The 26,806-nt window shown below is 41.6% G+C and overlaps 1 protein-coding gene across 1 annotated transcript in view; it reads right to left on the reverse strand.

Annotated features, from left to right (window-relative positions):
• Positions 1 to 568: 568 nt before the first annotated feature.
• The window catches only part of LOC140565091 (uncharacterized), a 344,799-nt gene continuing 318,561 nt past the window's right edge, over positions 569 to 26,806 (reverse strand). Inside the window, exons 6-7 of the mRNA XM_072690903.1 lie at positions 19,072 to 19,307; positions 569 to 672 (exon numbers count right to left, since the gene is read on the reverse strand). Of these exons, the coding sequence (XP_072547004.1) occupies positions 569 to 672; positions 19,072 to 19,307 (340 nt within the window). The remainder of the gene's footprint in view (positions 673 to 19,071; positions 19,308 to 26,806) is intronic.

Consider the following 26,806-nt stretch of genomic DNA (forward strand, 5'->3'; position numbering starts at 1 on the left):
TCAGCTCATCAGACATTTCCTGCTTGCTTTTTTAAATAAAACTGATCTGGATTTGCTAGAATATCTTTGCTGGAGGAACCAAGCAAAGTACTTTATTAGAAATTAGAAACAGAAAAAAAAACTTAAACGAAGTACCAGTCAAAAGTTTAGAGACAGCTGGTTGATTGCGTCCTGCGGTGGGTACCCATTTGTCCCGAGTGTCCTCTTTTTTGAAAAGAAAAATACGGTCATCCTAGCATCAAACGTTTCAGTTAATGATCAGCACACATTCGACCAGGTGTGTCCAAACTTTTGACTGTTATTGTTGATCATTCATCCTTTCCAGTACAACCACACAACGTAAACAGCAGTCTTCCCCATAACAGAAACCCGACACCAAACCAGAACACACCACTTCCACCTAACCTAACACTGTCCACCAGAGCCTCTTCTACTTCCGGCTTCAGCCACTAGATGGAGACACTCAACAAGCCTTCTCCTCTGCTCTCCCAGAGGGAGCTGTCCAGTGCTGCTGGAGTCGAGAGATGCCATGCTGCATATTCGTCTCACGTCCTTTCAATCCCCGGTTTCAGGAAGCATATTCTCTCGAGAGCGAGAAGACACAGGACATGAGGCTGTATGACGCCTCGCAGCTCCCCCTAAAGGAGTCTTTGTGCTCTACATTACACCTCTCTAGGCAAAGGAAGAACACAACACCATAGCAGGGTGTGCACAGAACAAGAAGTGGGCTAATAGCCTACTGTCATTGAGAGAGAGGGAGTTTGATCTCTGGGAGGCCACAGCGATCAGAGCCTGAGATCCAAGAAACCTTTTTCACAACAACCCACACGCTAACCTGCTGTTTGAAGTTTCTGAACATGCTGATGCAGCATTTATCCACAACTGACTAAACTCCTCAACATACAGTTTTTAAACCAGGAGGCCGAGGTTTCCTCTCCTGTATCTAGACTAAGATTCATTTTTAAAGTATGTGAGATATTTCCTCTTATTGACCATCAGTGTGACCTTCAGTTTAAAATGCAGTCAGTGCAAAAGCTCTACACTCATGCTGCTCAAACACTTGTGGTACTTTTTAATATCAGTGCTGCAATATTTTCATTTCTGCCCCATTGTTGTTTTATAGAAACGTGTTAGTGTGCAGTGTGTAGAATACACCCTAAATAAACCCTCATAGTTGGAGATGGAAGTGTATGCAGTGTTTAACGTGTGTGTGTGTGTGTGTGTGTGTGTGTTTTCCATTGTAGGAAGAGAACGGGCTGAGATCCTCCTTTTCATCACAACTCGTCCACAGAGAAGCACACGACTAATCAGTTTATCATTAATACACACATCAGTGCTGAGCAGCGTCTTCATTTCTACACTTTCTTTAGACTCCTCCTTAATGCTTCATCTTTTCCAAACAGCTGTAAAGTTTATATTATTAATATCATGTTCAGGAAAAGAGCCTGAATGAAGAGCTGTTCTGCATTACTGATGTGTTCTGGATGTTTATTTGTTTCTACTCAAAGTAAAATTTAAAACTTCTCTCTGTATTTAGTCCATGTTTAAGTTTAGACCTGCTGCTCTCAGAACTGACCAGAGTCTCTTCAACAAAAGAATTCAGCATTTCTAAGAAAAACACTATATGACAAAAGTATTTGGACACCTGCTTATTTGTTATTTCTTTTAAACTCAAGAGTATTAAAAAGGAGTTTAGCCTGCTTTTGTTGGAGTAACTGTTTCTACTGCCATGGAAGACTTTCTGCTAGATTTTGGAGCATTGCTGTGAGGAATGCATTTAGCAAGAAGAGCATTGGTGAGGTCAGAATATTGGATGATCACCCAACCTCATCTCCAACTCAAAGCTAAAAGTTTCCCCAGCTCACCCTAGAAGTAAAGGACATCATGAGCACCATCATTCCAGAGAACACAGTTCCACCTCTCTTCAGCTCAATGCTGGAGGCTTTATACCCCTCTAGCCCACGATTGGCATTAGGCATGGAGCCGATAGGTTCATGTTTATCTGTTCCAGAGAGTCCTATTCTATTGGCAATACTGCATTACAGGGACAGTGTCAGCAATGGGTGCAACTGATTGCTGAATGCATTGATTAAAAAATGGTGTCCAAAAACATTTGGACATTTAGTGTGTTACTGTCAGATAATATAAAGAAAATATCTAATAATTACTTAACAAAATAAAGCTCTGCTGAACTGAGGCTTTATAAAAGTCTAAAAACAGGGCAGATCCTTTATCACAAAAATGAGTCTGTAATCAATCAACCCTTTCATGCAGAAATGAGGGAAAAGTGGTTGGATGCTGCTCAGCTTCACAGCTCTACTGCGCCACCTGTTGTACAAATACAATACTACACCACCACTGCCTGATTCACTTGTGTTCATAAGCTTTGTCCAAACTGCTCCATACAGCGATGTCGGACTGCGTTTCTTCCTTTAACTGAATGAATTTCATCTGAGTGTGTAATTCCTTTACTCTCCTCCTAAACAAAACAGCATGTTTGACACTATTAGATTAAGGGAAAAACACCACTGTTGAATGTGCATGTAGACTGTACATCTGTTGAACACAGAAATAGAGCTGTAAAATGTTTTTATTCAAGGTCATTTCACATCGTCTCCAGTAAAAACCCTTGAATGCTGAGGAATGTCAATAATTTGATCATGAAAGTGAAGCAAATTCACACATGTTCTGTATTTCCGTTTTATTTAAGAACATATTTCAGATTATATGCAGCTCGTCTACAGCGGGACCGGAAACTCACGCGCATTGAACCGTGATTGCGTTCCAGTGACGTAACGAAGCTTCGTTTCCGGCGGTCACGTGATCGTAGGTATTTTCAGGAGACTCGGAGCTGCTGTTTCGATGCGGCCCTGCTTTCAAAGCTCGAGCCGTGATTCCACACAGAGCTTCGACCGGCCATCCTACTTTATAGTCCGTAATGTGAGCTTTGTCTTCTTCATCTGAGGCACTTGTTGGAATCCTTGTGCTGTCTGTGTTACTGTACAGTCCTCTGTCTCACTACCCGCCCTTTGCGTTTTTCTCTTTACCCTCGAGAAACATGGCGACCGCGGAAAAACGAGCTTTCCAGCCGCTCTGCAAGGAAGTCGTCCAGCTTGACCCGTGACTCCTCCAACGCGGCGTCTGAGCTCCAGCACTACCGGCGCGACGGACACCGAGAGTCGTCGTCTCCACTCCCGCACCGGAGAGGGACTGGCGGCGTCTGCGTGACCCCGGAAAAGCCGAGGAGCTCCTCGACCACCACGGCCGTTTTTCCCTCTGCTAACCGGTTCAGTTCCTCAGTGTAAAGTATGGAGGAAGGACGACTCTGTGCTACACTTACACTTTATTACTTTTGGGTGAGCTGCGTGATTCTTAGCTAGGGCTGCCTCTTAGCTACAGAACATGTGAAATCTCCACACTTGAATTTATATATTTTTGTTTCTCTTAATATGAATAGAACTATAAATGAGGAGGATTTGGGCTGTGCAGGACTCTCAACAACGTTCATACAAACACTGTCGGACCGTAATGCTTTAAAACTCAAGGGAAATGAGATGAAGTCTCTGAACTGAACTACATGAACTGTACATTTGACACCATATTTATGAGAATAGCTTGATGTTGCAGAATAACCTAAACAAATCTAAGATGCAGTAAATGACAGTAACTTTAAATTCAGTCAGCAGATGGACAGGAGCTTGAACCGTGTCCTCTGAATGTGTGTGTGAATATTGTAAATGTGTACTGTATGTGTGTTCCAGATTCAGTCCTTTTATCTTGCTGGTGTTTTCACTTGTCTTCCTGACCTTGTGAAGAATGCCTCTCTCTGATGTGTCTCAGGTAAGTCAGATTGTTTTGCAGTACCAGTTTCTGCAGGTGGACCAGATTCACTGACCTGCTGCTCGACACAGGAATCTGCAACAACATTGGGTGATGCTGATGGGAACTGTTTCAGTCGTCCTGAGGTGTTTTCTGTTTCTACAGGTTCTTCCATCTTTATACCACACCTAACGTCTCACATGTCTCACGTCCTAGTATTGCTGGTACATCACTGTCAACAATGTGAAATTCAATCTTGCATTTTTGGCTTTTGTGTTCACAGGTGAGCGTTAGCTTTTCCAACGGTGACCTGCAGTGTCTAGAATATGTGAGCGGTTTTCAAGCTGAATTCTGGAGTTTTGTTTTAAATCTGAGTGACTTGTAGACATTTCCTGAGATGACCTTGCATTCAGCACCAGTGTCCAACTTGAAAACAATGTTCTTGTTGTTTAAAGATTTTCAGTCCAGTTATTCTTTTCACTTTTGTTGTGACAGTGTTGATGTTTGTCTAATATTCTGTTTTTCTGATTTCAACTGTTCCAATGAAGAAATCTTCCTGCTCTGCCTTTTTGTTCAACTGCATGATTTTTTTTCCCCTCATTTTGCTTTGATTTGTTTTGTTTTACACATTTTTGGTAAAGTGATTTTTCTGTTGCAGGATTTACACACTTGGCTATAGGCAGGACATTGTTTCTGTTTATGTTCATAACCACATCTGGAGCAGCTTGCTTCTGTTGCTTGTTCAGTTTTAGTTGTTTGGATTTGCTCTTCTGTTCAAACCCAACTGTTTTTGTTTCTGTCGTTCTGTTTTGTATTTCATTGAGCACTTTTTTCACTTCACTTGATGTCCTTTCATTTGCACAGCAGATATTCACTGCCTTTGTCTATGTCCGACCTGTTTCTCTCAGCAACCTTGCCCACAATTAGTCTTCCCTAATACCACAAACACTCCTGTCTCTGATTAACGAGTCATGTAACTCACCAAATTCATGGTCTTTCGCCTTTTTCAGGTCTGTGGAAGAAGCCTCTCTGTATGCCTCTCTCTGATGTGACTCAGGTAAGTCTGATTGTCTGACCGGCTTCTGCAGATGGACCGGATTCACTGACCTGCGGCTCGACACAGGAATCTGCAACAACATTTGGGTGATGCTGATGGGAACTGTTTTTCAGTCGTCCTGAGGTGTTTTCTGTTTCTCCTATAGGTTCTTCCATCTTTAAACCACACCTAACGTCTCACATGTCTCACATCCTAGTATTGCTGGTACATCTCTGTCAACAATGTGAAATTCAATCTTGCATTTTTGATTTGAGTTTTGTTTCAAACCTGATTTGTAGATCTGTGCTGCGATAACATTGTCTTCAAGTTGGACACTGGTGCTGAATGCAAAGTTCTTGTTTTATTTTCAGGGCAGTTATTCTATTGACTTTTGTTGTTACAGTGTTGATGTTTATCTAATACTCCTGTTTTTTTTTTTTTCTTATTTCAACTGTTCCAATGAAGAAATCTTCCTGCTCTGCCTTTTTGTTCAACTGCATGATTTTTTTTTCCCCGTCATTCTGTTCTGATTTGTTTTGTTAAACAGAAACAATGTCCTGCTTATGGACAAGTGTGCAAATCCTGTAACAGCAAAATCACTTTACCAAAAATGTGTCTATGTTCATAACCACATCTGGAGAAGGACAGGAACTTGAACCGTGTCCTGTGAATGTGTGTTCTGTTTTCTGTTTCTTCTATAGGTTTCTCCATCTGGCGTCTGGACTGTGAAGAATCGTGGCTGATCATGATAGCAGGTTGCCCTCTCTGAATTCTCACCTTGTCCCACATGTATATGCTTGGTGGGTTCTTTGTCTGTCTGTCATAATAGCTGTTCTGCTTGAGTTGTCTTCTCTGCAGCTTGTCTTAAATCTGCATTTTGCTTTTCTTCTTTGAATGTCCAGTATGTTTTGGATTTTTCCTCATTGGGCCATCCTTCCATGGTCCTTGTGTGTAGTAGCTGCATCTCTGGATCATTTGCTGTTGCCTTTCGGAATGTAATTTAGCCACTGGCTTTCCCTCCTGCAGAACTGCTGCTCCGAAGCCTTCTGAGCTCGCATCTACAGATGGTGTACCAGTACCATGGTGTTACCAGTACCAGAGATTTCAGTTTTTCATAGCTTTGTGCTCGACTTGCCACGGAGTGTCATGCTCGAGCAGTTTTCTGAGAGGTGCACTGACTTGAGACAGGTTGGGAATAAACTTGGAAAGGTACTGAATCATGCCCATTAATCTCATGAGTGCCTGTTTGTTTTCTGGTGTAGGCATATGTGTTACAGTTCTCACTTTATCTCGATCTGGATTGACATACCTTCTGCAGCGAGCATATGGCCAATGTAACTGATTTGGGATGATCTGATCTTGCACTTGTTTTTGCTGAGTTTCAGGTTCCACGGTTTTTCCCTTTTCAGCACTTGGATGAGCCTGCCGTCATGTTTCCTTAACCGTTTCTCCCCAGACTAAGATATCGTTCGTAACGTTGACGACACCTTCCAGGCCTTTAATAGTCTGCAATTGACCTTTGGAATACATCTGAAGCTGAGGACACTCCAAAAGAAAGTCAAAGGAATCTGTATCTTTCAATGGGTATGTTCAGTGTGCAGAGCTTGGAACTTTCATCATGAAGTTTGATCTGCCAAAATCCTCACCACTGTGACCATGCTGCTTACCCAGTCGTTCGGTTCATGCTGTTTGGTGATAACACCCCTTTTCTCCATTTTGTGTAGCTCATCAATGATTGTTGTCTTTCAGGGCAATCGGGACTTTTCTTGGTGGATGAATCACTGGTGAGACCATGGGATCTACTTGAATGTGGTGATGTCCTGGTAGGAATCCAAGAACAGTGAACAGATCAATGTCTTTCAGAATGTCATTTTACTTTGTGATTCCATGCACTCTTTCAACCACACCTAACATCTCCCATGTCTCACGTCCTAGTATTGCCGGTGCATCACCGTCAACAATATGTGAAATTCAGTTTAGCATTTTTGGCTTTTGTGTTCACAGGTGAGTGGTAGCTTTCCCAACGGTGACATGCAGTGGCCAGAATATGTGAGTACTGTGCTGAATTCTGCAGTTTTTGGTCCCCGAATTCTTCCCGTACGCTTTCAGCTGGATCCTGAGCTCTCGTGAAGAACAAATGGTGAACATAGGGTAGGTTCTTTCTTGACTCTCAGTAATCCCTGAACTTGTTTTTCAGCACATTTCTTGTTTCAGTTTCTTTCTCTCTGAATTGTAACATGTTGTAGACCATCACTGCATCTTTCCCTGCGACGTGCGGAAAGGTGGCGCATTGTACCATTTCAGACTCCTCAACAATCCCACTCTCTGTAAGAAACAGGTAAAACTTTTGCACCTAAAAATCCAATTTTTGATTAGATTGCCTTGCAAGCACAGTGCTAAAGGTGGCTGCAGCTGTGCCCCTTGCTTGTGTGCTGCTTCGACCGTGTTGGGCTGCTGTATCCTTCTTGTGTTTTGCATCAAATTTGTTACTCTGCTGTGTTCTGCTTGAACAGTGTCACTTGTTCTGTATAATAATTTCGCTGCTGTCCTGCTTGTGTTTTTCATCAACGTTATGCTGCTGTGCCCTGCTTAAACGATATTTCGCTACTGTGTTCTGCTTGAACCATGTTGGGCTGCTGTGTCCTGCTTGTGTTCTGCATAAAAATTGTTACGCTGCTGTGCCCTGCTTGAATGATATTTCACTACTGTGTTCTGCTTGAACCGTGTTGGGCTGCTGTGTCCTGCTTGTGTTCTGCATCAAAATTGTTACGCTGCTGTGCCCTGCTTGAATGATATTTCGCTGCTGTGTTCTGCTTGAACAACCTTTCACTACTGTGTTCTGCTTTTACCATGTGGGGATGCTGTGTCCTGCATCAAAATTGTTTCGCTGCTGTCTTGTGCTTGAACAATATTTCGCTGCTGTGGCACTTGCTTGTGTTCTGTTTGAACAGTGTTTTGCTGCTCTCTCCTGCTTGTGTTCTGCATGAGTGGTTACACTGCTGTGTTTTGTATAAATTGTTTGACTGCTTTGTTGTGCTTGAGCGGTGTAACAATGCTGTTCATATTCATATATAAACCTAAACCTTTTCTTCATTATTATTATTATTATTATTTTCTTAATTTCTTCTCTCTTCCCCGTGTGCTGAGCTGCCCCCTGCTGTCTGCGGGTGCGTTTGGCTGCTCTTGCCTACCCTGTCCTGCTGTAACCACTCTAAAAAGTTTTTGCTGTGATTTTCCCCCTCCCTCCCTCCTAACCCTTTGTGTTTTTTCTCTCTTTCCCATGTGTTGAGATGCCCAGTTTCAACTGTTCCGTCGGCAGACCTGGCTCTCTCCACCACCCTCCTGCCTGCTGTCTGGTTCTGGGGCCTCGAAGGGAGTCATCCTCACCTCACAGCATGGCTGTGCAGTATGGAGGAAGGACGACTCTGTGGTACACTTACACTTTATTACTTTTGGGTGACCTGCGTGATTCTTAGGTAGGGCTGCCTCTTAGCTACATAACATGTGAAATCCCCACACTTGAATTTATATATTTTTGTTTCTCTTAATATGAATAGAACTATAAATGAGGATGATTTGGGCTGTGGAGGACTCTCAACAACGTTCATACAAATACTGTCGGACCATAATGCTTTAAAACTCAAGGGAAATGAGATGAAGTCTCTGAACTGAACTTCATGAACTGTACATTTGACACCATATTTATTAAAATAGCTTGATGTTGCAGAATAAACTAAACAAATCTAAGATGCAGTAAATGACAGTAACTTTAAATTCAGTCAGCAGATGGACAGGAGCTTGAACCGTGTCCTCTGAATGTTTGTGTGAATATTGTAAATGTGTACTGTATGTGTGTGTTTCAGATTCAGTCCTTTTATCTTGCTGGCATTTTCACTTGTCTTCCTGACCTTGTGAAGAATGCCTCTCTCGGATGTGTCTCAGGTAAGATTGATTGTTTTGCAGTACCAGTTTCTGCAGGTGGACCAGATTCACTGACCTGCGGCTCGACACAGGAATCTCCTACAACGTTGGGTGATGCTGATGGAAACTTATTCTGCCACCCTGAGGACGTGTTTTCTGTTTCTCCTATAGCTTCTTCCATCATGTCTCACGTCCTAGTGTTGCTGGTACATCACTGTCAACAATGTGAAATTCAATCTTGCATTTTTGGCTTTTTTTTTGTTCACAGGTGAGCGTTAGCTTTTCCAACGGTGACCTGCAGTGTGAATATGTGAGAGATTTAAAACAAAACTCCAGAATTCAGCTTGAAAACCGAAGTGACTTGTAGACATTTCCTGAGATGACCTTGCATTCAGCACCAGTGTCCAACTTGAAAACAATGTTCTTGTTTATTTCAAGATTTCACTTTTCACTTTTGTTGTGACAGTGTTTGTTTGTCTAATATTCTGTTTTTCTGATTTCAACTGATCCAATGAAGAAATCTTCCTGCTCTGTCCTTCGTTCATCTGCATGATATTTTTTTTTTTCCTCATTCTGCTCTGATTGTTTTGTTTTACACATTTTTGGTAAAGTGATTTTTCTGTTGCAGGATTTACACACTTGGCCATAGGCAGGACATTGTTTCTGTTTATGTTCATAACCACATCTGGAGCAGCTTGCTTCTGTTGCTTGTTCATTTTTAGCTAGTTTGGATTTGCTATTCTGTTCAAACCCAACTGTTTCTGTTCTGTTTTGTATTTCATTGAGCACTTTTTTTTTTCACTTCATTTGCACAGCAGATATTCATGGCCTTTGTCTGTCTGATCTGTTTCTTTCAGCAACCTTGCCAGTCAGATTGTTTTGCAATACCGGCTTCTACAGGTGGACCGGATTCACTGACCTGCGGCTCGACACAGGAATCTGCAACAACGTTGGGTGATGCTGATGGAGACTCTTTTAGCCGCCCTGAGGAGGTGTCTTCTGTTTCTCCTACAGGTTCTTCCATCATGTCTCACGTCCTAGTATTGCTTGTACATCACTGTCAACAACAAACAGTCCTGTCTCTGATTAACGAGTCATGTAACTCAGTGAATTTGTGGTCTTTTGCCTTCTTCAGGTCTGTGGTCAGTGCTTTCAACGGGCCTGAGAAAAGCTAAGGGCTCCTCGAACACCACTGCCGGTGTTCCTTTTTTCTTACCGGTACCTCAGTGTAAAGTATGGACTAAGGATGACTCTGTGATATACTTTCTGTTTGATTGCCTCTTTGGTACATAACATAGGTGACATCCCCACAATTGTTTTTTTTTATTCATATATGAGAATAGCTTGACATTGCAGAATAACCTAAACAAATCTAAGATGCAATAAATGACAGTAACTTTAAATTCAGTCAGCAGATGGACAGGAGCTTGAACCGTATCCTCTGAATGTGTTTGTGAATATTCTAAATGTGTACGGTATGTGTGTTCCAGATTCAGTCCTTGTATCTTGCTGGTGTTTTCACTTGTCTTCCTGACCTTGTGAAGAATGTCTCTCTCTGATGTCTCAGGTAAGTCTGATTGTTTTGCAGTACCAGTTTCTGCAGGTGGACCGGATTCACTGACCTGCGACTCGAAACGGGATTCAGCAACAACATTGGGTGATGCTGATGGGAGGTGTTTTCTGTTTCTCCTATAGGTTCTTCCATCTTTAAACCACACCTAACGTCTCGCATGTCTCACGTCCTAGTATTGCACTGTCAACAATGTAAAATTCAATCTTGCATTTTTGATTTGTAGATCTGCTGCGATGACATTGCATTCAGCACCAGTGTCCAACTTGAAGACAAAGTTCTTGTTTTATTTACAGTCCAGTTGTCCAGTTTTCCACTTTTGTTGTGACTGTGTCAATGTTTTTCTGATTTCAGCTTTTCCAATGAGTAAACCTCTGCATTTTGTTCAACTACATGATTTCTTTTCTCCTTCTGCTTTGGTTTGTTTTGTTAGACACATTTTTGGTGAAGTGATTTTCTGTTGCAGAATTTGCACACTTGGCCATAGGCAGGACATTTGTTTCTGTTTCTGTTCATTACCACATCTGGAGAGGGACAGGAACTTGAACTGTGTCCTGTGAATGTGTGTTCTGTTTTCTGTTTCTCCTATAGGTTCTTTCATCTGGCGTCTGGACTGTGAAGAATCGTGGCTGATCATGATAGCAGGTTGCCCTTCTCTGAATTTTCACCTTGTCTCACATGTATATGCTTGGTGGGCTCTTTGTCTGTCTGTCATAATAGCTGTTCTGCTTGAGTTGTCTTCTCTACAGCTTGTCTTTAATCTGTATTTTGCTTTTCTGCTTTGAATGTCCAGTATGTTTGGATTTTTCTCATTGGGCTATCCTTCCATGGTCCTTGTGTGTAGTAGCTGCATCTCTGGATCAGCCTGTCTAAAGTCAGCGCACTGGGAATAAACTTGGAAAGGTAATGAATCATGACCATGAATCTCATGAGTGCCTGCTTGTTTTCTGGTGTAGGCATGTGTGTTACAGCTCTCACTCGCATTGAATTGTGTTGTGTATAATAATTTTGCTGCTCTGTCCTGCTTGAACTGTGTTGGGCTGCTGTGTCCTGCTTGTGTTCTGCATCAAAATTGTTCCACTGCTGTGTTCTGCTTGATTTGGTATTTCGCTGCTGTGTTCTGCTTGAATAATGTTTCTCTACTAAGTTCTGCTTGATCCATGTTGCGTTGCTGTGTCCTGCTTGTGTTTTGCATCAAAATTGTTCTGCTGCTGTGTCCTGCTTGAATAATATTTCGCTACTCTGTCCTGCTTGAACGGTGTTGGGCTGCTGTGTCTTGCTTGTGTTTTGCATGTAAATTGTTTTGCTGCTTTGTTGTGCTTGAGCGGTGTTGCAGTGCTCTTCATATTTATATATAAACCTAAACCTTTTCTTCATTATTTTTATTTATTTATTTATTTTCCTCACTGAATTGTAACATGTTGTAGACCTTTATTGCATCTTCCCCAGTGACGTGCAAAAAGGTGGCGCATTGTACTTTTCAGACTCCTCCACAATCTCCCTCTCAGTAAGAAACAGGTAAAACTTTTACACCCAGTCTCCAATTTTCCACGAGATTGCTTTGCCAGCGCAGTGCTAAAAGTGGCTGCAGCTGTGCCACTTGCTTGTGCTCTGCTTGATCCATGTTGGGCTGCTATGCCCTGCTTGTATTTTGCATGATCGTTGGTATGCTGCTGTGTTCTGCTTGAACGAGATTTTACTGCTGTGCCACTTGCTTGTGTTCTGCTTGATTTGGTATTTCGCTGCTGTGTCCTACTTGTGTTTTTCATTAAAATTGTTACGCTGCTGTGTTCTGCTTGATCGATGTCAATTAACTGTTCTGTGTAATAATTATGCTGCTGTGTCTAAAAATCCAATTTCTCGAGATTGCCTTGCAAGCACAGTGCTAAAGGTGGCTGCAGCTGTGCCACTTGCTTGTGTTCAGTTTGATTCATGTTGGCCTGCTGTGTCCTGCTTGTGTTTTGCATGAAAATTAGGCTGCTGTTTTCTGTATAAATTGTTGTGCTTGAGCGGTGTTAGTGTTGTTCATATTCATATATAAACCTAAACCTTTTCTTCATTATTACTTTTTCTTCATTTCATCTCTGGTCTCCATGTGCTAAGCTGCCCCCTGCTGTCTGCGGGTCCGAGTGCATTTGTGTTTGGATGCTTTTGCCTACAATGTCCTGCTGCAACCATTTCTAAAACGTTTTTGCTGTGATTCCACCCCTCCCATCCTAACCCTTTGTGTTTTTTTTTTCTCTCGTTTCCATGTGTTGAGATGCCCAGTTTCAACTGTTCCATCGACAGACCTCTCTCTCTCTCTCCACCACCCTCCTGCCCGCTGTCCGGTCCTGGGTCCTCGAATTGAGTCATCCTCCCCTCACTGCATGGCTGTGCTTATGACCGTGTACCTGCATGGACTTCATTTCACTCCTGTTTTCATCTTTTTATGGCTTGACGGCACATTGGCCATATTCCCTTATTTCCGTGTTTTATTGCTGTTTTGCTTTTCATTGTGCTATCCGGTGTCGACCAGAGGAGGATGGGTTCCCTTTTTGAGTCTTGGTTCCTCCTTTTTCCTTGCCACTGTTGCCACTGGCTTGCTCAAACGATCTCTGTAAAGCTGCTGTGTGACCACATTTGTTGTGAAAGCGCTGTATAAATAAAATTAATTTGAATTGAATCCTGTATTCTGTGTGAGTTATTCTCCTCTATGCTGGTTGTGTAGTGTTATGCTACCATATTCTGGTTGAAAGAGAACTGGTACTGTATTCTGTATTAAAATAATTATTCTAATGTCTTCTGAATGAAAACGTTATGCTACTCTGTTGTGAATGAACAGTTTCAGGCTACTGTGTTCTGTAAGACGCTACTCTATTCTGGTAGAACAGTGTTCTGTTACTGTGGTCTGTAGGAAAGTTCTGCTACTTTTCATACAGAATTCAGTAGCATAGCTCTGAATATGGGATACAACAGTGTTGCGCTTCACATTCAACACAGAGCTTGTAGCGCCCCCTATGGATTCTATAAGAGGGTTAGCATAGCCCATTTTTCAGATAACATGGTTCACCCCCTGAAATGTAACCCTAAAAATACTGTAAATATCAGAAATCAAACATTTCATACCCCACTGTATCTAGGTTAAAGTACCTGAAGCAGAATTTCACACAGTTGAAAAGACCTAAAATAAAATTTTTATTTTCCCACATCCTGTAGTTTAAGTACCTGACCGAGAACGGCAAAAGTTTCACCCCACACAGGAGAAATGACCTGAAATGAAATGCTGAATTCTCCACTTCATACATCTGATAGAACTTGACAAATGCTTCACTCCATAGTTAAGAGCTTGAACTTCAGAGAAACACAGCTAATCAGAACAAAGCTCATTTACATATATCTTAACGGCACTGTAATAAACAAAACCGCCAGTTTTAATTGTAAGGGCTAAAGTGTGATTCACAAACACTAAGTAGGACTGAAGAGAAAAGAGGAAAAATGGAGTTTATGGTCCTTTAACATATTTGGACATTTAGGCCCAGCCCTAGGTGTGTCTTGATCTTCACACATCACTGCTATTACATTATCAAAAATGTTAAAAAACAAAAAAATACATTTAAAATAATGACAGGATACAGGGTGGTAAAAGGTGCCTTGCACGCAGAGTTCAGTGGAGTTTCATCAAGTTCATGCACAGAGTGGATTCTGCTGCAGTTCTGTTTGTATATAGATCATGTAGCTGGTAGAGAACTGCTCAAGCACTGCTCCTGTATTTTCTCTTAAAGCAGTTCAAAACTATGCCTGACCATCAAGGTCTATACATGACCTTTTAATAATAGTGGACACACTTCTTGATTCACTGAATAACTTCTTTGCTCAATACTTTTAAAATCTGCTGGAATTTGTCACTTTTTTAACGTAAAGGTTCTCTTTATCAGCTGCTCAGGGTAAATGCTGTGCTAATGCTACTGTTCCTCTCCTTCTTTCCCATTAAGAATAGAGCGTCTATGGCGAGACGTTTAGCTGAGTGTAAATGAGCTGTACTATTGTACAATTTCAGAATGTTCATTTGTCCCCCGCCACTGTCTACCTTAAGACTAGATTACTGTAATGCACTTTTATCAGGTTGTTCCAGCAGGAACCTCAATAAACTTCGACTAGTTCAAAATGCTGCAGCCAGGGTCCTTACTAAAACTAGAACATTTGACCATATCAGTCCAGTTCTATCAGCACTGCACTGGCTCCCAGTTAAATTCTGTACTGATTACTAAATTCTTCTATTAACATACAAAGCCCTACATGGCCTCACTCCTGAGTACCTGCGAGATCTTATTACATATTATGATCCATCAAGAATACTTAAATCTCAGGCTGCTGACTTCTTAGTAGTTCCCAAAATTCTGAAAACCTCAGTTGGTGGAAGAGCCTTTTCTTATAAAGCCCCCCAACTCTGGAAATAAATAAAGTATAACCTCGGTGATAGTCTTCTCTGCTCATGGCCAAATGTTGATCCTTTAGGTACTGATCTGTGGTCTCGACCAGACTCAAATATTCTCTCAGACTTCTTTGACAGTTACAAACAGGGCGGAAAGGTGTAGCGGGGTAAGAAACGCCATCCACTGCCAAATGTTAAGATTCTACGTCATAGTGATGAAAATGAAAAGGGTTGCGAGTGTAAGAACCGCTAAAGGCCTGGTTATGGACGAATCCCAACGCTATAAATTTAGGCACTTGTTTCAGAAACAAATGATCTTGACTGGATCCGCGGTGACCGGCGGGGACACTGATCAGTGCAGCGGTCACGCGCTCCAGCGGATACTTGGTGTTTGAGCTCATCAGAGCGGAGGTGTGAGCGAGGTTCACGCCCGTTGACTTTTCTGACGTACAGCAGAGCCGACAGGATGCGTAGTTTATAGCCGGGTTTTGATCAGAAGACATCAAAACTAATTCGTATTTATCACGCAGCAGTTTAACTCTCACGTCCACGGAATTTAAAAATGTCTGTGTCTGTGTCCCAGCAGTTCAAAAACCCGGCTCCGTTCGCTGAGTTCTCTCCTCTATGACAGGCCCTGGTTCTCTCCAGTGGGGTCAGCGTCGTCCATATGTCCCGCAGTATCCCTTCTAAACATGCCGGTGGGAAATTGAGATGCAGGGTCTCCTCAGAATAATTCAGCAAACACTCCATGGCGGCTCGGTAGCCGTAGGTCGAACTGCTCTGGGAAATCAGTTTATCGCCCAGAGAAACTTCCACCTGGCTAAAAAGGCTCGCGATGGGGTAGTTGATCAAACCGACCTTGGCGTCGCGCGCTAAATCAGAACCGTCCGGATTCGTCATTTTGCAGGTCAGGTACAACAGCCAACGACTCAAATCCAGATGCTCGTCTCCCGAACCTGCTACGAAGAAATGTATGGGACCGGTGTCTGTGATGGATGTGATGGGTGGCGTTTCACATATTTGTAAGATTGGATGCTGGTTTGTGTGATAGGCAGAGTAAATAAGCCCAACTCTGATTTCAAACACTCGGTAGAAGCGGCGTGTATCAGAGACATGCTTGTTTTTGTTTTGTTGTTTTTTTCTTCTTCTTCTTCTTTTTAAAATTGATCGGGACTCAGTCAAACTCTTTTCCTCTTCTTTGCGGTTTTGGTCTTTGTTTCTTTTGCTTTTTCTTCAAAGAATGTCCAAAGGTCAGCGCCTCAGTCACTTTCTGCTTTGTAAGGAGATCCTCTGATTTTATGGGGGTCAGACACGCGTTGCCCCGGAGGGCGCATGTGCACGCGACTGAGCGCGGACAGACCTGTGCCCTCTTGACTGTCCGTAAATCTTCGACCCGCTTTCCGAAATATTCGACTGAAAATGTTTGCCTTTGGTGAACGCCCTGCCTTCTTAGGAAATGTGAACCACGTCGTTCACTTTAAATGTAGATGCCAGATATTTTAACCACCAACCCGTTTACCTTATAAATGATGAACTTGAACTTGATTACGGCGCGACACCTCAACGGGTTTCATTCTGATAGATCTGTGAAACGTATGATTGTATGAATGCACCAGATCTTTCAACACATCTAAATACCTGTAAGTGTTTAACCCCGTAAAATACCTAAACATACGACCCGTGAGAGTTGTGTTGAAACGCTCCACCACGAGGCCTTCAGTTCTCTAGCCGTAGTGAAATGTCTAATGTTATATCTTTTCAAAGGGTTTTAAAAAGATTTGTTTAAAAACTCCTTACCTTTGTCGGATTGTAGAGTGACGGGTCGTCTGCCTTCCAAAAATATTTTATAAGCCCTAGTCAGGATTCCTGCTCATTTATTTTACCCAGGAGTTTTTAGAAAAAATGTCTGTACACGTGAGAATATTTTTTTTCATCATTGTACTGAAAGATTGCTTAAATCCACCAAATCAATTCACCACTGAGCTTCCTTTTCCAAAACTAGAACCACGTTCCTTCTGAAATTAATTAGTCTGGGTTTATGTAAGGAATATGTGTCTAAACTCCCAAGAAAAACATCAGCCTCATTTTATTATTATATTATTGTTTATATTATTATTATTATTATTATTATTATTTATTATTATTATTATTATTATTATTATTGAAGGAACCAGAGTACTTTAGACTACGGATAAAACCGCTCAAACTCCCCACCGTCCTAATAAAGTTCTTCTAAACGTTGGTTCGCTGCCATAACGTTTAGAAATAAAGCCCAAAACAAAACAAGCAAATTAACAAACCAAAAAAACCTCAAATGACAGACTGTGTGTGTGTATTTTTATACCTATATATATATATTTAAAGTCAAGGAAAAACCCACCTCCAGAAGAACCCGTTCCTCCTCCACCCTTTTATCAACAACAAACATTTGAATAAAAAGTTGTAGATTGTTTTTGTTTTGTTTTTTATTTGGATGCAATGTTATGTTTTTTTTGTTGAAAAATAAAAAAAGAAGTAAAACTGAATAAGTAAAAAAAAGTTGTTAAACATCATAAGTAATACTACGTTGTATTAATAATATGAAACATGCTATATATGTTTAATCAATGTAGTTAAATACATTTAAGACAAAAACATGATAAATATGGATATGGAGTAATACTATGGGGATTTCTTTTGTCTACATCAGGATATATATGTATAACATGAAATACATGAGAATGAGAAGAGGAACATGTTTAATAAATGAAATGACAGCGTGCAGAAAAACAAAGCGGTAACAGTAGCAGCAGCATTTTTTTCACCAACCTCAGACTTCATTAGAATGTTATACAGGGATGCAGCAGCCTCTTTACACTGATCACTAAACTCCTCATTGTGAAAATAACGAATCAACGCCTCAAAGGGATTTTTGGAAAGATAGTCGGACGTAGATTAGTTGTGTAACATCTTATGATCCAGGTCCAGGTCGCTTCCTCGCCTCCACGGCTGCAGCTCGCTGTGTTTCCTTGCTGTTGTTTTTCCTTATCTGGCAACCCGGGGTGTGGCAGTAGGACTGGGGGGTGGGGGAGTGGGGCAATGGGCGGGATAGGAAGCTACAGCACAACCAGAGATCCGCTCCGTACCTGACCCCTCAAAGACCACCATACAGCTAGAAGCACTGCGGTCAAGAAACGCTGGAGCTGAAACCTGTGTGTTTCTTTAATATCTGGAGACAAATCCTGATCATTAGCTAGCTAACTACCATGTGTTCAGTGAAAGGTCAGCATTTTTATTAATGGGAACACAAATAACTAAAGAAAGAAATCCACAGTAAATAGAAAGTCATTTGCATGAAATCATACAGATATTTCATTATTTTTACTTAGAAAACAAAAGAAGAAGACTCTTGGAAGATTCTCAGGGGTAAGTGGAATAAAGTAATGGGAGGTGAAACAGTATAGCCATCAAATGTAATGTGATGAACCAACTTCATATGAATAATTGTGTCTTTTATAGTCGATTATAAGATATTTAAGATAAGATAAGATACTTTTATTGTCATTGCACAATGTACAACGAAATTGAGCAGCAATCCTTAAGGTGCTTAAGCATACAATAATTAACACGACTAAAAACAAAAATAGACACACAAATTTACACAGTGGATGATGAAAATATATACAATATAATTAACAGATTATTGCACAAGTCCTGAGTAGTTAAGGGATCAAAATAAATATGGAAAAGTGAAAGTGCGCATGGCTGGTGAAAGTGCGGCTATCAGTGTTGTTGTTGTTTTGTTTTTGTTTTTGTTTTTGTTTTTTTTACTTTTCAGTTTTCAGTTCCTTGGTAGTGCTCTGTGAATGTGTGTGTGTTTTGCTGTGTTCAGTTCCCGTACAGCGTTGGGGTAAAAACTGTTTTTCAGTCTGTTTGTCCTGGATGTGATGGACCTGAAGCGTTTTCCAGAAGGCAGCTGTTGGAACAGATGATGTCCAGGGTGGGAGGAGTCCTTCAGGATGTTGGCTGCCCTGCTGAGGCAGCAGGAGCTGAACAGGTCCTCCAGACTGGGCAGTGGACAGCTGGTGATCTTCTGGGCTGAGTTGATCACTCTCTCTAGTGCTCTCCTTCCTGCTGCTGAGCAGCTGACGTACCATATTGAGATGCAGTAGGTCAACACACTCTCAATGGCACAGCGGTAGTAGGACACCAGCAGCTTCTCATGGAGGTTATTTTTCCTGAGAATTCTCAGGAAATAGAGTCTCTGCTGTGCCTTCCTGACCGCAGCTGTGGTGTTGGTGTTCCAGGAGAGATCTTCAGAGATGTGCGTACCCAGAAATCTGAAGGAAGGCACTCTTTCCACACAGTCCCCATTTATGAAGAGTGGTGTGGGATCGATGCGTCTCCTCCGTAAGTCTATAACCAGTTCCTTTGTTTTAGAGGAGTTCATGTTGTTCTCTGCACACCACTCAGCCAGTCCCTGGACTTCATCCCTGTAGGCGGTCTCGTCTCCACCAGATATGAGTCCCACCACGGTCGTGTCGTCCGCAAACTTGATGATTGTGTTGCTGGAGTGGGTGGGGGTGCAGTCGTGGGTGTAGAGTGCGTAGAGAAGAGGACTCAGCACGCAACCTTGTGGAACTCCAGTGTTGAGTGTTACCCTAGAGGAGTGACGGCGGCCCAATCTAACAGACTGGGTGCGGTCTGTTAAAAAGTCCTTAATCCAGATGCAGGTGGGTTGGGAAAGTCCAAGGTCTGTGAGTTTGGTCACCAGTCTGCTGGGGATGACCGTGTTAAAGGCAGAGCTAAAGTCTATGAACAGCATCCTCACATGACTCCCCTGGTGATCCAGGTGTGTGAGTGCTGTGTGAAGGGCAGTGGCGATGGCATCCTCAGTGGACCTTAAAGGCAACCTGATGTGTGTCAAAGCTGAGTGGGAGACTGATGTGGGGGGCTCTGATGTGCTGTAGAACCAGTCTCTCAAAGCACTTCATTTATGACTGTTCTAGGTTTTTACTCTGCACTACTGCCTTCATCACTACACTTTATTGCAACATCATAATGAAGCTTTTGTGTATTTTCTGCTTTTGTCTTACAGTGTATGATGAGGTTGATGCCGTCCATCCTGTGATGAAACAGGGCTGCAAGTTTACCTCTAAAGGACTCCCAGGTCATCTTCAAGAGATGCTCAGCAAAAGTGTAAGCACACCATTTTCATCTCCACCAGCAGATCTACAGAAGACTCTTAAATTCAGTGATGCTCTCAGAGGGAGAATTATGTATTCCCTTGATGATGTTGGTGTGACGGGCCGTCTGCATACTGAAGTGATTCCATTGTTTTGGAAAGTCACGTATATAAAAAACATAGACACTGTGTGGGTTCTGAGTGGTAAAATGTTGCTTGTGGTTTCTGGTGGGTGTTTTTCTTTTTAATAAGGCTGATATTCTCTTATATAAGTGAAACCTACATTACGTACATTTTGCCATGTCAGGATGAAATATGATTCTTTTAGCTGGTTTAATAAAACCTTTTTACTTAGTTTCATTGTCTTGTTTGCTGTTAATGCCATATTGTAATGGTATGGAGTGCAATTTCTTTCAATTTAATCTCCATAAACATTGTTAATTTTTTTTTCTGTTTCTGTTGCTCTTTCAGTTAATGCTAAAGTTCAATATGTTTTTTTTATATTAAAATATGAAATAATAGATAAGAAGATAAAGCTAGTTTATTGTTGTGAAAATTGGCAGTAGTTTAGGGTTCTGATGGACTTTAGTTTAGTTCATGAAGTAATGTGAAGGAAAGGACACTCTCCCTCTCTATGGAGTTCACTTTTATAAAGCAAAAACACACAACAACGGCTTCTGCACTCGAGAGTCTAATACAGTGTCTTTAATATTCAGCCTCCGATCACTCACTATTAAGGACACAGAAGCCGTTCACTCGAATAGAAGAGTGCACTTCTATATAGTGAGAAGGAATCCCTTTGGAATTGACCTCATGGATGGAGCTTGGATGTCACCATGTGGTCAAACTGATAAACTACAAGAGTTATAAATAGATGCACATATTGACAAAATCTGAATAAATGGAATACATTAAAAATCTGTTTTAACAGCTTTTAATCTGTTGAGGCTTTTTAACAAAACTACCTGTAAAATAAAGTAATCTTTACTGACAAAAATAGCAGAATCTTCTGCAATTTAACAAAAAGACTTTAGTTATGCTGATATATCTCTGCCAAATACATCAAATACTGTCAATAATGCATCTAAAAATTAAGAACTGCTAGAAAATATGTCTTATGTTATAATATCTTATGAGACGGTATAAATGATATTTGAACAGATTTGAACTTTGACTTTATTGATGCATTTGATTCATTTAAAGACTGAATTCTTCAATAAGTGAAATTCATGTTTCTACAAACTGTGTAAAACCAAAGAGTCAAAAGTTATTACCTGTGATTTATTCTTACATTTCTAATATTTAAATCAAGCATAAATGACCCATCCCCACATTCCCCAATACACACATAAAGGTATTACAGTCCAGCTGTGCAACATGTTGGGTGCAGATTCCTACCAGAGCCCCACAGATAGAAAATGATGACCCACCAGTTACAGCAGACATATGACTCTCCCATCATAAAGCTATGAACTGCAGATGTTTGCGGTTCCGGTGGACAGGTCGTACGCTCGCGCACCTGCTGTTTGTTTGCTCTCTTATTACTTGAAAAATGACTTGTTACTCCTAGTCCTCAGTTGATATCCCTTTATCTTTGCTTTTGCTTATTTGCTTCTTATTTCTCTTAGCTGGTTGGTATTGTAATCTTTGTGCCAACTGCGACCTCTTACTTCACGTCACGTCTTACCATCTGTTGATTGCGCTTCTGTGTGTTTGTTTACCTCAAGGAACATGGCGACCGCAGAGGAATGTGCTCTTCGGACGCTCAGCAAGGAGCTTGCTCTGCTGGACCAGAAGATCCAGTGGCTTTTGGAGAAGCAGGCCGAGGAAAATAGTAATTTACCAGTATCACTCTCATATAGCTTATCAGATAAACCCTGCAGTATTGAGACTGTGTCTGTCCCTTATATGGTCCGCAATTGTAGACGTTCAAAAATCAATTTTAACAACCTGATTAGAATCAACGTTAGCGCTTCGTGATTTCCGAGTACTAGCAACTCCCACATACGTTCTCTAGCATGTAAAGTAGTCATTGTCAATGAAATTATTACTGTAAACCCCCTCAGTTCACTGTGTCTTTGTGAAATGTGGGTTAAACCTAATGAATTATTGCTCTGAATGAATCGACTCCCCCAGGCTTTAACTACTGCAGTTATCCACTAAGGTCCGGTCGTGGCGGCGGCGTAGCCTCAATCTATGATTCAGTTCTAGGCCTAATCCAAAACTCAGGTTATGAAGCTAAATCGCTTGAAGTGCTTAGTCTTAAAGTGGGAGGCTTTTCTCCGGCTTCTAGAAAGCAGCACTGTGTTCTGCTTATTACAGTCTATCGTCCTCCTGGACCGTATACAGATTTTCTTAGTGAAATTGCTGACTTCTTTTCAGAAGTAGCTGTCTCTACTGATGAGGCTTTGATTGTTGGAGATTTCAATATTCACTTTAAAAAAAGACTCAGGACCCCCTTAGAACTGGGTTTAAAATGAATCTTGATGCTTTGGGATTTATTTAAAATGTTATAGGTCCAACTCATAGATATAGGTCCAACCATACACTAGACCTAGTTCTGACCCTGGGTATTGAAACAGAACATTTAGTAAGCACTTCTCAGCCTGACTCCATTTCTGACCATTACCTAATCATGTAGTCTTAAACCAGGATATCCGCCTGCCGCCTCGCTTTATGAGCAAAAACATACCATAACAATGTCTACAGCTAGTGTATTTATTAATATCCTTCCAAATTTAACCATCTCCAGCCCATCTCATCATATAGATCTTGAGCATGAAACAGATGATCTGCTGTCTGTGCTCCGCTCTAATCTTGACAATGTTGTGCCAATTAAGATCAAACTAATTATGGAGAAAAAGCTAGCGCCTTGGTATAATGACCATACACATACTCTCTACGGCTTGAATGGCATCATAGTCATGCAGAATGCAAAATAGCCTTAATTAAAGTGGATGTCTCTGAAGCTTTGGAGAAGAGGTAACTATAGTTTATTACTAAACATGACACAGAGAAAATAGTAGCTGCAGTCCACACCTATGCTGACAATGTGTAATTCTTTATCATATTGTCTTCAGAATAGGAGAGTCCAAGACAACGAAAACCTGAACATGAATGAACATGAGATCAGTGACCTCAAGAAGTTGTGATTATTGTTTTGAGTAGTAATGTAGAAGTAAATGTACTTGTAGTATGATTCCTAGTATTTACTCATCTCACATTTGACAGTTTTGATTGTGGAACAGATTATCAGGGAGAAAATGGAAAGGTGATGACAGCCCAGATGAGGAATATCTTCCTGGTCTTTGTAAACAGTTTGTTAGAATTTGATTCTTACAGCTGCTGCTTCATGACTGGCGGGGGAAGACCCAGACTGAGGTCGCTTCGCCCTGATGACCCCAGAAGGTTTGGCCTGCTTCTACCCGTCCCGGCACCAACCATAGAGGAACTCAGGCAAACCCAGGCTTGATCGTATGCTCCACAGCTATAAACTATCCTTTCTTTTCTACATCACACTGTGCTGAAGAACTAGCCCACAAAACAATAACTACATTTTTTGTGTAATAACTTCAGTTCTTCTCCACAGTGCAGCGTTCCAGACAGACTAATGAGCAGCAGTTCCCACTGGAGGAAGAGCTGCACATCTCTCAAGTCCCTTTAAAGTCCATTTTACATATTTTTCTGTATTATATTTATTCATATCTGTTGCTATACCTTGTTTTGCATTATTTTTACAATAAGGTCGTTGCACTGATTGGAGTTTGTATACTGATCTGAGCATTTCTGGTTTTATTAATGATTATTAATGATTAATGAAATTTTCACTTTTCAATACTGTAAATCATGTTCATCATAACCATTTTAAACAATATGATTACCATTTTGTTACGTACTTACCCTTATAAACCCTTATTACTCTGTAAATAGATAATGTATAGAACTGTTTAATAAAGTTGTTCATTTTTATCTTGTCTTTTTCATCAACTCATAAGTCATACTTTGTTACAACAGCATTGTTCATTAATAATTAGACTTTATTTTAACAACAAACAACAATGTTAGAAGTGTAAATCAGGGTAAAGACAGTCTGAAATAAACTGATGTGTAACAGTAACTACATGAAATAGAGGGAGCTGGTGATGAATGAAAGCTGAAGAGCTGGAAGCCCTGATGATCTTCCTGCGTCCAGAAGGTTTGTGTGGTGAAGCTCCAGTGAGGGCCCTTCATAACTGAGGTCTACAGCAGCTACTACTCGGAGAAAAGTGTGTATATTATCTGTTAAACTGAGCAGCATGTTGTCAGGATGTGTAAATTAGTAAGTTAGACCCCTCTCTCCAGTGTTTGGAAATTGGACTGCGGTAGACATTTTAAACGATTGCTGTCATTTAGTCCTTATTGTTCCTTTTAATGTTTTATTAGAGGACATTTCACATCGTCTCCAGTTAAAACCCTCGAATACGGAGGTTTGTCAAGGACTTTTATCTCTTTTGTCGGTTTGGAAACAACACCTGATGTTCAAATATTTCTCTTAAAATGAAAGTCAACCAAATTCATTAATTTTATACATTTATATTTTATTTAAGTACATATTTCAGTTTATATTCAGCTCCTTGTGCTCGGGTCTACAGCGGGACCGGGAACTGATGCGCGTTGGCACGTGATTTGTTTCAGTGACGTAACGAAGCTTCGCTTCCAGCGATCACGTGATTTCCGGTATTTTGAGCGAGACTCTGAACCGCTGTTCGAGACGTGAGTCGACTCAGAGCGTCGAGCGACCGACTCTCCTTTATAGTCTTTACTCTCAGCTCTGTCTTACTGATCTTAGGGAGCAGAGAGCTCGAGGATTACAGCAGCTGGCTGTGTTACTGTACAGTCCTCTGTCTCGCTGACCGTCTGTGTTCCTGTCTGTTTACTGTGGAGGAACATGGAGACCGCGGAGGAACGAGCTCTCCAGACGCTCAGCTTGGAGCTCGTCCAGCTGGACCGGCAGTCCGAGTCCCACCGACGGAAGACGAGGCCAGAGGCAGCCCGCGACGTCTCCAACGCGGCGGTCTCAGTTCCAGCGCTACCGGAGCGGAAGACCCCGAGGATCGTCACATCCACTCCCGCACCGGAGAGGGTCTGGGGGCGTCGGCGTGGTCGAAAAAGTCGAGGGCTCCTCCACCACCACAGCTCTTCGACTTCTCCTTCACCTGCTCCGGCTCCGAGTACAGCTCCTCAGGGCGGTGCTCTCATTGCTGGAGACTCTACTGTAAAACTCCTCAGAGTATCGGAGCCCAAAGAGCAGCGCCACGGTCTCCTGTTCTCCAGGTGTTCGTGTTCTGGACGTCGGCAGGCGGCTTCCCTCAGCGGCAGCGTCGCGGCTTCTGGCCCTTCCCAGTCCCACCAGTCAGGTTAGTTTAAGAGGATTTCCTCCATTTTATCAGCATTAATTCTGTGATTTCTCTGCTTGTATTAAAAGTAATATATCAGAGTCACTCATAGTGTTTCAGACTAACCTGCAGTATGGAGACTGTGTCTGTGTCCCCGCATGATTTATAATCGTAACGTCAGAAAATCGTCTTTATCAACTTTATTAGAATTGATCCAGATTCATTCAGCTTTCCGAGTACAAGCAGCTCCTGTATTGAATCTGGGCTGTTAAATATACGATCTCTAGCCCCTAAAGAAATCACGGTCAGTGAAGTTCTGACTGATCAGCTCCTTAGTTCACGATGTCTCTGTGAAACTTGATCAAAACCTAGTGAATACAGAGCTCTGAATCAAGGCCTAGGAGTGGTTTTCACATTGGTGGGGGACATAGAATCAGCCCCTCTGGAAGTTTGTGGAGGCTTTTAGCGTTCGTGATGGACTTCTGACCTCAATGTCATGTTATATAGAGCCTTTATGTACAGATACTGTAGCAACACACTCGTAAAGGAGCCAGTCTGTTCCTGAGACAATAAATACACTCCTGTGATCATGATAACCAACAGCATCACAGCTAGCTTACTGTACTTCATGATGAACATCTAACCCTGTTTTCAGGGGGTTTGTTGTAGACCCAGTGATCATCTAGCTTCTGTGTAAAGTTATTTTCATCTGGATAATCAGGTAACATGTTACAGGTTCTTCCAGACTGTTTGAGAGCATACAGTGACTTATTCAGTGACTTATTTCAGCATACAGCAGACCTTTTCACCTGTATTTTCCTCTGGTTGCTCCATATACATCTCACAATTAATTAAAGCATTGAAGTAGGATGTTGTAGCGTCAACCTGGTGGAGCTGAAGGTCATCTGCATCAACCCAAAACTGTGATTTTGTTGAACACCTCTTTGAAGATCTGTGGTACATTACAGACCCTGTAACAGTAGTCAGTATTGGTCAGTATCTGGTCTTTAATATCTGACACACGGTCAGCTGAATACTGAGTCCTGTCTCTCTTTGAATAGTGTGTCTGTCTTTAGCATCAGTTTGAGACTCTTGAACCTCTTCAGGAATCTGATCACCACAGTTAGCTGTTTTCAAGGGGCTACACATCTCTCTCCATGAAAATAATCATCTGCTATTGACTGGTCAGTCTGGGTTTGGTGTTCAGTAACACACTCTGTAAGAAATTTCACCAGTCTGTGTTTATGGACTTTCTCTGTGTCTGGATAGTAGACTAGGTATGATGGACTGTTCTTACCCTACAAAGATTCCCTTTAACACTTTGAGTCTAGGTTAGGCTTTCTCCCTGTCAGCATGTTGTATGGAGGTGGTTTCAAACTGCTGTTTAAGCTCCTGTTGTGAAGAGTTCTTTAGGTAAATTGCTGTGTAAAATGGTTAGTGTGTAACCCATCAGTTGATTCGAGCCTCACTTGCTCTCACACTGTACATGGCATTCCACAACACAACA

This window comes from Salminus brasiliensis, chromosome 11, assembly GCF_030463535.1.
Source record: "Salminus brasiliensis chromosome 11, fSalBra1.hap2, whole genome shotgun sequence".
NCBI lineage: Eukaryota > Metazoa > Chordata > Actinopteri > Characiformes > Bryconidae > Salminus > Salminus brasiliensis.